The sequence below is a fragment of the Pelodiscus sinensis genome, chromosome 22, assembly GCF_052426305.1.
Source record: "Pelodiscus sinensis isolate ZL-2025 chromosome 22, ASM5242630v1, whole genome shotgun sequence".
In the NCBI taxonomy this organism is placed as follows: domain Eukaryota; kingdom Metazoa; phylum Chordata; order Testudines; family Trionychidae; genus Pelodiscus; species Pelodiscus sinensis.
The window spans coordinates 21,153,517-21,165,719 of NC_143073.1; the positions used below are offsets into that span (position 1 = coordinate 21,153,517).

Sequence of the window (12,203 nt, forward strand, 5' to 3'; positions counted from 1 at the left end):
AGCCAGAGCCAGGCCCTGTCCAGCTGGGATCAGGGCCCCGTTGTGCTTGGTGCTGGCCAGACCCAGCCAGAGCCAGGCCCTGTCCAGCTGGGATCGGCCCCGTTGTGCCTGGTGCTGCCCAGACCCAGCCAGAGCCAGGCCCTGTCCAGCTGGGATCAGGGCCCCGTTGTGCCTGGTGCTGCCCAGACCCAGCCAGAGCCAGGCCCTGTCCAGCTGGGATCGGCCCCGTTGTGCCTGGTGCTGCCCAGACCCAGCCAGAGTCAGGCCCTGCCCAGCCGGGATCAGGGCCCAGTTGGCAAACTGGGCAGGGGGTGGCTGCTGCACCCACCCACCGCCTGTGACTACAGCAGCAGCGAGACTCTTGGCAGATCCAGGCCGAGTTTCTGGCTCATTCTCGCGTCCCATTCTCAAGGCCTTCTTCCCACCGTGCCCCTCCTGGAGAACAGCTCTTGTGCCAGGCTGCTGCCTGCCAGCCCGGGCAGCTCCTGCCTTGAAACCACAGCGAGAACCCGGCATTCCCTGCCTTTGCCGCACTGCAGCCCGGCCCAGAAATGGCCACAGCTGGTAAACACCGGCACCAGCGGGTCTCGGCGCGTCCCTCCGGGCACGTGAGCCGTGCCAGTGGTGGCACCACGACTGCGCCGTGGAGGAGGCCAGGGTGAAGCCCCTTTGAAGCCTCGCTATGGAGATTAGCCGCGATGCTAATTAGAGAGAGCCACCTCCTCATTAGGTGTGGGCGGGGAGGCCACCTGGCGTCCGGCGCCCTGTCAGTGCTGGCCCGGCCCCCAGGGCAGCTGGGCGGCTGGTTAAAAGCAGGGTGTCAGCCGCTGGAGTTGGCTTGCGTCCTCTGGAGCCGAGTCTGGTGCCGATCCAGGTAAGAGCAGGAGCAAGATGTGAGCAGGAATGGGCGGGGGGGGCGCCAGGCTGGCTGGATTCACCTGCCCCATCCTCGCTCAGGCCGTGGGGGAACTTGGTGTGTGGAGGCCGGGCTGGCGATGAACCCGCAGATCTGAGCTGGGAGCGGGGACCATTGAGCTTTGGGGGGAAAGCCAGTGCCGGGACAGCAGGGGGTGGATGCACTTAGCGGGGGAGGGAGTTGAAGTTTGATCTATCGATCCCCATCCACCCCCTTAATCTATCTCCATCCACCCTATGTATCTATTGATCCCCATCCACCCCCTCTATCTACCTATCTATTGATCCCCATCCACCCCCTCTATCTACCTATCTATTGATCCCCATCCACCCCCTCTATCTACCTATCTATCTATCGATCCCCATCCACCCCCTCTATCTACCTATCTATTGATCCCCATCCACCCCCTCTATCTACCTATCTATCTATTGATCCCCATCCACCCCCTCTATCTATCTATCCCCATCCACCCCCTCTATCTACCTATCTATTGATCCCCATCCACCCCCTCTATCTACCTATCTATCTATTGATCCCCATCCACCCCCTCTATCTACCTATCTATCTATTGATCCCCATCCACCCCCTCTATCTACCTATCTATTGATCCCCATCCACCCCCTCTATCTACCTATCTATCTATTGATCCCCATCCACCCCCTCTATCTACCTATCTATCTATTGATCCCCATCCACCCCCTCTATCTACCTATCTATTGATCCCCATCCACCCCCTCTATCTACCTATCTATCTATCGATCCCCATCCACCCCCTCTATCTACCTATCTATTGATCCCCATCCACCCCCTCTATCTACCTGTCTATCGATCCCCACCCACCCCCTCTATCTATCTATCTATCTATTGATCCCCATCCACCCCCTCTATCTACCTATCTATCTATTGATCCCCATCCACTCCCTCTATCTACCTATCTATCTATTTATCCCCATCCACCCCCTCTATCTATCTATTGATCCCCATCCACCCCCTCTATCTATCTATTGATCCCCATCCACCCCCTCTATCTACCTATCTATCTATTGATCCCCATCCACTCCCTCTATCTACCTATCTATCTATTTATCCCCATCCACCCCCTCTATCTATCTATTGATCCCCATCCACCCCCTCTATCTATCTATTGATCCCCATCCACCCCCTCTATCTACCTATCTATCTATTGATCCCCATCCACCCCCTCTATCTATCTATTGATCCCCATCCACCCCCTCTATCTATCTATTGATCCCCATCCACCCCCTCTATCTACCTATCTATCTATTGATCCCCATCCACCCCCTCTATCTATCTATCCCCATCCACCCCCTCTATCTGTCTGTCTATCGAGATAAGAACATCTGTCCACCCTCCCATGCCTCCCCTTTTGTGTGTTGGGGTGGAATGGTGTCTGGGGAGGTTTGGTGGCTGGGATGGTCAGGAGCAGTGGGCAGTGTATCAGATGGAGGGATGGGGGGGTGGGAATGGAGCGTGTAGCAGAAAGAGATAGGCTGAAGAATGGGCCCGGTGCTTGAACCAAAGTGAGCAAGCGTTAGACTGAGTCAGAGACAGGCCGTGTCACAAGCAGATGTTCGCCTGCCAGTGGGTGTTTCTGGGCACTGGAGCGGCTGGCATGGATAGAAGCACACGAAGTACCAAAGACATTGCACCAGGACAGTCCAGGGACACTCAGCTGAGTACAAGATCAAACAAGCGAGTAAGAACAACAAGGGCTGTGACTGCTCTGGAGGAAAGGCCAAAGGGCGGCACCAACCGTGTCATGAATGCGCAAGAGGATACGTGCGGGGTGTATAGGAGGCTGCTCGTTACTGTCTGTGTCTTGGGGTGTCTCCAACTGACTCTTTGGCAGGCTTAGGGGGCAACAGAGGAATCCATACGACAGACGGGGCCTGTCCCGGGTACAAATACAAAGGGGCTCGCGGGCCATCTGGCTACTGAGTCCTCTCACTGTCCTTTGTTGGACAATAAACCCGACCTGGGCGCCTATCTCGGGGGGGTCGCAGTGCCGGGCCGGCCGCCATTTTCTTTTCCCAGCTCGGTGCCTGACATACACACAGCGGGGGCGGGCGAGTGGCAGGGGAGCCGACCGGCACTTTAAATGAAATGTTCCTGGCGTGCTTTTTTTTTTTGGCTCAACCAAAATTTTCCCAGCAGGTGTTTTTTTTTTTTTTTTTGCTTAACAAAAATGTTCCCGGCCCTGGGGGTTGCGAATTAAAAAAGGTCGAGCACCACTGTCTTATTGGAGTGTGTGGTCTGTGGGGGCTCTTGTAAAGTCAACCATGAGCAGGGCTGGCCGTGTATATTGAGGGACAAACGAAACAAACGCAGCCGGACGCTGATCATCACCGGCGGAGCAGATCTGTCCGGATGTCACACCAGTGAACCCGGAATTTACTGTATCACTGCGCTGAACTACTACAGAGCGTGTGGGATGGAGGGGGAGGGATGGATGGAGGGGTGTGTGGGGGGGAGGGATGAGGGGGAGGATGGATGGAGGGGTGTGTGGGGTGGAGGGATGAGGGGGAGGATGGATGGAGGGGTGTGTGGGGTGGAGGGATGAGGGGGAGGGATGGATGGAGGGGTGTGTGGGGTGGGGGGATGAGGGGGAGGATGGATGGAGGGGTGTGTGGGGTGGAGGGATGAGGGGGAGGGATGGATGGAGGGGTGTGTGGGGTGGGGGGATGAGGGGGAGGATGGATGGAGGGGTGTGTGGGGTGGAGGGATGAGGGGGAGGGATGGATGGAGGGGGTGTGTGGGGTGGAGGGATGAGGGGGAGGATGGATGGAGGGGTGTGTGGGGTGGAGGGATGAGGGGGAGGGATGGATGGAGGGGGTGTGTGGGGTGGAGGGATGAGGGGGAGGATGGATGGAGGGGTGTGTGGGGTGGAGGGATGAGGGGGAGGGATGGATGGAGGGGTGTGTGGGGGGGAGGGATGAGGGGGAGGGATGGATGGAGGGGTGTGTGGGGGGGAGGGATGAGGGGGAGGATGGATGGAGGGGTGTGTGGGGGGGAGGGATGAGGGGGAGGATGGATGGAGGGGTGTGTGGGGGGGAGGGATGAGGGGGAGGATGGATGGAGGGGTGTGTGGGGGGGAGGGATGAGGGGGAGGATGGATGGAGGGGTGTGTGGGGGGGAGGGATGAGGGGGAGGGATGGATGGAAGGCTGTGTGGGGTGGAGGGATGAGTGGGAGGATGGATGGAGGGGTGTGTGGGGTGGAGGGATGAGGGGGAGGATGGAAGGAGGGGTGTGTGGGGTGGAGGGATGAGGGGGAGGGATGGATGGAGGGGTGTGTGGGGTGGAGGGATGAGTGGGAGGACGGATGGAGGGGTGTGTGGGGTGGAGGGATGAGGCGGAGGATGGATGGAGGGGTGTTTTGGGTGGAGGGATGAGGGGGAGGATGGAAGGAGTGGTGTGTGGGGGGGAGGGATGAGGGGGAGGATGGATGGAGGGGTGTGTGGGGGGGAGGGATGAGAGGGAGGATGGATGGAGGGGTGTGTGGGGGGGAGGGATGAGGGGGAGGATGGATGGAGGGGTGTGTGGGGTGGAGGGACGAGGGGGAGGGATGGATGGAGGGGTGTGTGGGGTGGAGGGATGAGGGGGAGGATGGATGGAGGGGTGTGTGGGGGGGAGGGATGGGGGGAGGATGGATGGAGGGGTGTGTGGGGTGGAGGGATGAGGGGGAGGATGGATGGAGGGGTGTGTGGGGTGGAGGGATGAGGGGGAGGGATGGATGGAGGGGTGTGTGGGGTGGAGGGATGAGGGGGAGGGATGGATGGAGGGGTGTGGGGTGGAGGGATGAGGGGGAGGATGGATGGAGGGGTGTGGGGAGGGGAGGGATGAGGGGGAGGGATGGAAGGAGGGGTGTGTGGGGTGGAGGGATGAGGGGGAGGGATGGATGGAGGGGTGTGTGGGGTGGAGGGATGAGGGGAAGGATGGATGGAGGGGTGTGTGGGGTGGAGGGATGAGGGGGAGGATGGATGGAAGGGTGTGTGGGGTGGAGGGATGAGGGGGAGGATGGATGGAGGGGTGTGTGGGGTGGAGGGATGAGGGGGAGGATGGATGGAGGGGTGTGTGGGGTGGAGGGATGAGTGGGAGGGATGGATGGAGGGGTGTGTGGGGTGGAGGGATGAGGGGGAGGATGGAAGGAGGGGTGTGTGGGGTGGAGGGATGAGGGGGAGGGATGGATGGAAGGGTGTGTGGGGTGGAGGGATGAGGGGGAGGATGGATGGAGGGGTGTGTGGGGTGGAGGGATGAGTGGGAGGGATGGATGGAGGGGTGTGTGGGGTGGAGGGATGAGGGGGAGGATGGAAGGAGGGGTGTGTGGGGTGGAGGGATGAGGGGGAGGGATGGATGGAGGGGTGTGTGGGGTGGAGGGATGAGGGGGAGGGATGGAAGGAGGGGTGTGCGGGGGGGAGGGATGAGGGGGAGGGATGGAAGGAGGGAGGGATGTTTATAGGATGGGGTGAGGAATCGTGTGTCTCTGCCTTGTTCCTGCGGCCTGACCCCCTTTTCCATGTGCCCATAGAGCCCACTGCTGCTTGGCCCATGCGTCTGCTGGGCATCGCTCTGCTCCTGGGCGCTGCAGGTGAGAGAGTGCTTGCACCAGTGTGTGTGTGTGTGTGTGTGTGTGCACAGCTGTGGTTTGTGTATGAACCTTCACTGATGTGTTGGTCTGTGTGCGCGTGCGTACCCATGTGTCTGTGTGTGAGCATATCTGTGTTTGTATATGAGCCTTCACCCGTGCACTAATCTGTGTGTGCGTGCGCACAGTTGTGTTTTGTGTGCCTGTCCCCATGTGTTTGTGTGCGTGTTCAGCTTTGTGTTTGTGAGTGCCTGCAACTGTGTGTTGATGTGTGCCTCCACCCATGCATTATGTTGTGTGTGTGTGTACCCAAACCCTTGCATTAGTGTGCGCGTGTGTGTGCGTGCGCACAACGATGCGTTTGTGTATGCCTACACTAGTAAATTAGTGGTGCATCTGTGCCTGTGTGTCAGTTTTTGAACATAGATATGGATATGCTTCTGTGTGCAGTTATTTTAGTGTGTATGTTAATGTGTGAGTGACGGCATCCGTGTGTTAGTCTGGGCGGGGGTATGTGTGCCCTTGTATGTGTGTTTGTGTATGAAGTATGTGAGTCCTTGTGCATGTCTTAGTATGTACGTCTACCCACATCCCCTACCAGTATGTACACAGGCTATCACTACACACACAGCCCATCGCATACATGGCCCTGCCCAGTACTACACACACAGCCCATCGCATACATGGCCCTGCCCAGTACTACACACACAGCCCATGGCATACATGGCCCTGACCAGTACTACACACACAGCCCATCGCATACATGGCCCTGACCAGTACTACACACACAGCCCATGGCATACATGGCCCTGACCAGTACTACACACACAGCCCATCGCATACATGGCCCTGACCAGTACTACACACACAGCCCATCGCATACATGGCCCTGACCAGTACTACACACACAGCCCATGGCATCTCCATCTAACAGCTCCTCCTTAACTCAGCACTGCAACATGGCTTGAAATCTACAAGGGGCAGAGTTAAGGGCACATATTCAAGAGGGCAGAGTTAAGGGGGGTGCAGCTCCACCCCAAGAGGTGGACTGAATACAGGACCCTCTGGAAGCACCCCGCTGGCTGTGCTGCAGGGGAGACTGAGGGTCGGGGCTTGAGGCTGGCTGGAGACTCAGGTGCCTGGCTCCTGGCAGTGACCCTGACCTGTGCTGATCTGAGGTGACGGAGGGATGGTCTCTCCCTGTGTGTCTGTGCCACGGCATGGCCATTGGCAGGGGGATCGGCTGTGGACCACCCCAAAGGGGCAGGGCTTTGTTCAGAAGGGGCGGGGCTAGGAGCACCCCACCCTCAGCACAGCCCAGACCTCACCGTGAGGGACTCCGGCGGTGATTTAATGGACTCGTGCTCTGGCTGCCTTTTAAAGCCTCAGGTCCCGGGGCAGCTGCCCTCTTTGCCCCCCATTGGCCTCCCTGATCTCAGCTGGGGCCTGTACCCAGCTGTTGCCCCCGTGCCTAGCTCACCCAGCTCAGCCCTGCTCTTCTGCGCCCCACGACGGGTCCCCGGGGCTAGCGGGAGCTGCCAGGGTGTCTGTGTTTTACTTTCCAGCTGTGCCCGGTGGCAGCTTCAAGCTGCGTGGCCAGCCGTGCCACCCGCACTCCCAGCCCTGGCAGGCCGCCATATTCGACCGCTCCAGGTACAACTGTGGCGCCACCCTCATCAGCCAGAGATGGGTCCTGACTGCAGCCCATTGCCACACCGGGTAGGTGGCCTGGGAGTGGGGGCGGGGGTTGGGTTACAGCACAAGGGTCCATCCAGCCCTGTGTCCGATCTGCTGACTGTGGCCAGTGCCAGGTGCCCCAGAGGGATCTAGTGATCCCTCCCCTGTCGCTCATTCCCAGTGTCCGACAAACAGAGGCTGGGGACACCATTCCTGTCCATCCTGGCTAATGGCCATTGATGGACTGATCCTCCATGAATGTATCTAGCTCTTTTTTGAACCCTGTTAAAGTCCTGGCCTTCCCAACATCCTCTGGCAAGGAGTTCCACAGGTTAACTGGCAATTCTGCCATTGGCTTGTTTTTCACCTGGTGTGTTACAGATTCACATCAGGGCAGCTCCCCCATCCCAGGCATGGGCAGAGCCAGGCCGTGTGCCATCTCAGTCCTCTCCCCACCTTGTCCCCCAGTGGCGTGGGCGAGGGAGGCGGATTCTGTTCCTACTGGGAGCAGAGGCCCTGCCAGAATCAGTGCGGACAATTCAGCCCTTTGCCTCCCCGCAGCCCCATCCACGTGCGGCTGGGGAAGTACAACCTGTACACGCGGGAGGGGAGCGAGCAGCACCGAGCCGTGGCCAAGGCCCTCATCCACCCCGGCTACAACTGCACAGACCACAACAACGACATCATGCTGCTCAAGCTGCACACGCCGGCCGCGCTCAACCGCTACGTCCAACCGCTGGGCCTGGCCTCCCGGTGCGCGGAGCCAGGAAAGCAGTGCTCCATCTCGGGCTGGAGCAACGCCATCAACGCCCAAGGTGGGGGGAAAGGGGGAGCCGTGGGCCTGGGGTGCTGCTGGGGGCCAGGGGGCGTCGGGGACTGGAGACATTCGAGTGAGGTTCGCAGGCCCCCAGCCCGAACCAGCCTCTCCCGGGAGCCTGGGCTAGTGCAGGAGACAGGGAGAGGCCATTGCTAGTGACCGGTGAGGCCTGCGACGGTGGGGAGGGAACGGAGCAAAAGGCAGGAGCCCCAGGTGCTGTAAGTTACTGCTGGAGCCCCACACGGTCCGCTCCGGGAGGTGCTGAGGGGAGGGGTGGGGCACCACAGTCTGGGCGGTGCTGAGGGCTGACTGCCCCTTCTGGGGTGTGGAGATGCCCCCCACTTGCCGAGGGGCCTAGTGAAGTTGTTGGCTTCTCTGCAGGGAAGACAGACAGACAAATAGTATCTATCTATCTATCTATCTATCTATCTATCTATCTATCTATCTATCTATCTATCTATCTATCTATCTATCTATCTATCTATCCTCATACACCCCCTCTATCTATCTATCTATCTATCTATCCCCATACACCTATCTATCTATCTATCTATCTATCTATCTATCTATCTATCTATCTATCCCCATACACCCCCTCTATCTGTCTGTCTGTCTGTCTGTCTGTCCCCGCACCCAGGCTCGCTCTCTCTAGCCCCAGGCCCCCCCAGACGCCGGGGGGCTGCATTCCAGGGGCAGCCGTAGTTGGGGGCAGATCATTTCCCTGGCCTTGTGGCCTGGTTCTCGCACCGTCCATCTCGGCCACGGGACACCCGGCGAGATGGGGCCAGGGCAGATCCAGCAGCCCCCTCAGTGCCGCTAAGCAGGGGCTCTCCGTCTCTCTCAGAAAACGTCTCCGTCATCCTCTACTGCAGCACGGTCCACACCATCTCGGATGAGCAGTGCGCGGCCGACTTCCCCGGGCACGTCAACGGGAACATGCTGTGTGCCGGCCTGAGGGGCGGAGGCACGGATTCCTGCGAGGTGAGGAGGTGGGATGAGCCAGCTGCTCTGTGGGTTGAGGGGCTGGTCTGTGGGGGAGGGGGGTCAATGAGGGGGTGGGATGGGGTGGTGCCGGAGGCTGGTCTGTGGGGGAGGGGGGTCAATGAGGGGGTGGGATGGGGTGGTGCTGGAGGCTGGTCTGTGGGGGAGGGGGGTCAATGAGGGGGTGGGATGGGGTGGTGCTGGAGGCTGGTCTGTGGGGGAGGGGGTCACTGAGGGGGTGGGATGGGGTGGTGCTGGAGGCTGGTCTGTGGGGGAGGGGGGTCACTGAGGGGGTGGGATGGGGTGGTGCTGGAGGCTGGTCTGTGGGGGAGGGGGGTCACTGAGGGGGTGCGATGGGGTGGTGCTGGAGGCTGGTCTGTGGGGGAGGGGGGTGATTGAGGGGGTGAGATGGGGTGGTGCTGGAGGCTGGTCTGTGGGTCTGAGGAGGTGTCTCCTGCAACCCCTCGGGTCCCGCCCTTGTTCTCTGACTCCCTGTGGTCCGTCCCCTCAGGGTGATTCCGGAGGCCCACTGGTGTGTGATGGGAAGCTGCAGGGCGTGGTGTCCTGGGGGGACGTGCCTTGTCTCTCCACCCTGAAACCTGGAGTTTACATGAACGTCTGTAAATACTACAACTGGCTCCTGGCCACCATGTGGGCAAACTGAGCCCCCCAGAATAAACCAAGTGCTGCCCCCTTGAGCCTTGGCGTCTCCTTTCCCCACTTGGTTAATTTTTAAAAAAAATTTCTGCTGGATTTTTTTCACTTTAATTCCCCATTTTTTGATGAAAATGCTGAAAACGGACTTCTTCCTCATGTCCCTTTTGCATTTTCATTTCATTTTTTTTTCAGTTTTTAACTCCACTCCCTTTCAGAAGTTTTAAATGTGAGAGAAAATGTGTGTGGGGTGTTTTACCTTCACTTTCCTTTCCTTTCATTTCCTTTCCTTTCCTAAAATGCTCTCTGCACGTTTTACACTGGGAACTAAAGCAGGAAAAAGCAAAAAACTGAATGAGGAATTGCCTTTCAAAGAAAAAAAAAAAAAAAGGAAACATTTTCATGGGAATATGTTGTCACCGAAAAGCATCAAGAAAAGTGAAAGATTTTGAATGCAAGGTGACATTTTTCCACTAGAAAAACGGGGGCAAAGATTTTTTAACTGGAAAAATTGGGTAAAATGAAGTGTCAATCTTTTTTTCCACCAGAAACATGGTAAAAAATGAAAAAAAAAAACCCCTTAAAATTTCTTTTACTGGAAAAGTGAGGTATATCAGTGAAAAAAATCTATCCCAACAAAAATCTTAAAAAAACCTCAGAATAAAATAGTGAACAATTTTGAATGTAACAAAACTTTTTGTCCTGGGAAAATGGAACATAGTGGAAGACTTTGGAAAAGTTAGGGTTAGGGGGGGGGGGGGAGGGGGGGAAGGAGAGAGGAATTAGATAGTTGAAAATGCAAGAAAATCTTTTTCCCAGCAGAAAAATAGGAATAAAGTTTCAAAAGCTTTTAAACCCCCCCCCCGCCCACTTTTGCATCTTTCCTAGTGGGGAAAATAAAAATAAGTGCAAAGAAATGGGGCTTTTAAATCACCTTTAAAAAATATCTTTGCCTCTTTTTTTTCCCAAAGGAAAAAGCAACATTTTCTCTGCTCATCTCAAATGAAAAAAAAATGGATTTTGTTTTCTGTAAAATGTTTCATTTTGGAATGTGTTTTGGGGGAGGATGGGCAAAGGAAAAAAAAGGAACAAAAATATTGTTCGTTTCATGTGCAAAATGTTTAGAGCTTCATAGCTTCCAAATCCAGCAGGGACTATCTGACCTCTTGTGTCCCAGCCAAACCCAAATGCTTCCCAGAATCGATCCTTTAGTGAGAGAAACATCCAGGTGTGATATAAAATGGGTGGTGCCGGAGTCCCATAGGAAATCGCTCTCCTGGCTCCTTCCTCTCACTGACAAACAATTGTTCCTTTCCCCTCTGGCTTTAGCTCCTGCCCTTGGGTCAGGCTCGCCCTTTCCCGTGTGTATCAACGCGTCCCTTAGTAAATGTGGGGTCCTGGGGAGACATTGATAAACAGGGATCACATTGTGCCCGAGCCTGCCTTGGGCCTCCCGGACTCTCTCACTGGAAAGCACTTTTTCTAACCCTTTCATTAGCCTCGTGGCCGGGGGAGGTGGGTGAACCCCCACTGTGGGGAGGCAAGTCCGCCAGCCCCGCCCCTTCCACCCCAGGCCACGCCCCTGCTGAAGCCCCCGGCCTTCTCAGTCTGCCGACTCTGCGCATCACTCCTCACTGCCCTGTCCCCAGGAAGGGGAGCAGGGAGTAGCGGGGACCTTTGGGGTGGGGGGGGGGCAGGGGGAGAGCCCCGTGGCCCCATGGCTCTTTTAGAGAAGTGGAAGGGCTGGTTAGCTCGTGTATCTGGGGCTGGACGCCACCCGGGTGGAGTTAGTATCTAGGAATTTGCTTCCCATGGTAGAATACAGAACTGGCTCCAGCCCAAGGCCCATCACCGGGGAATTCACACCCTGCCGCCTCCAGGGAATTCACACCCCTCCCGGGGGAATTCACACCCCGCCCCTGGTGCCTCGGAGAGGCAGCGCTGCCGCACTGCAAGCTGAGTCCGAGTGTGGAAAAGTATCTGCTAATGAAAGGACGGAGGCCAGGCGCCAGTGCCCAGGGAAATGCCACCAGCGGGATTTGCAATCGCAGAACTGGGAGCAGGCTGTGAGGCACATGCTGTGCCCGGGCACTGGGCGCTCCGCCTGGAGCCTGGCAAGCTCTTGTCAGGCTGGCCAACTCAATCAGCCACCCACTCCATGTGCCCACGGCCGTGCCATGCAGCCAGCGCAAGCGCAGAGACAGCCCCGGCCCTGCCCGCGTGGTGCTGGAGCGGAGCGGGTTGCTCGCCCGTCTGAACTTACCGACTCTCCAGCCGGGACTGTCAGGGGCCGGTGGCAACGCTGCACCTTGCACACGTGCCGGGGGGCTGTGAGATCAGTGGTGATCAGGCACGACCCTCTTTGGCACCCAGGTGGCTAAGTCCCAGCTGGTGCTGGGCGACCTCCGGCCAGGTTACCCCAAAGGGTTTGCAAGCTGAATGCAAGAGGTGGGCTGAGACTGGGGAGCACAATGAACCAGGAGCTGCTCTCTCTGCACTTTGCTTTGTTTCCCCTTGTGAGGGGGGGCGGTCACAGAAGACCCCTTGGGGCGGC

At 57.6% G+C, this 12,203-nt stretch overlaps 1 protein-coding gene across 1 annotated transcript; it reads left to right on the top strand.

Moving 5' to 3' along the window:
• Nucleotides 1-738: 738 nt before the first annotated feature.
• LOC102447357 (kallikrein-15-like) lies at nucleotides 739-9,796 on the top strand. The gene is made up of 6 exons (XM_075907577.2): nucleotides 739-874; nucleotides 5,464-5,523; nucleotides 7,086-7,239; nucleotides 7,759-8,012; nucleotides 8,859-8,995; nucleotides 9,507-9,796. Exons 2-6 carry the CDS (start codon nucleotides 5,484-5,486, stop codon nucleotides 9,657-9,659), a joined length of 738 nt encoding a protein of 245 aa, XP_075763692.1. The 5' UTR covers nucleotides 739-874; nucleotides 5,464-5,483; the 3' UTR covers nucleotides 9,660-9,796.
• Nucleotides 9,797-12,203: the final 2,407 nt, after the last annotated feature.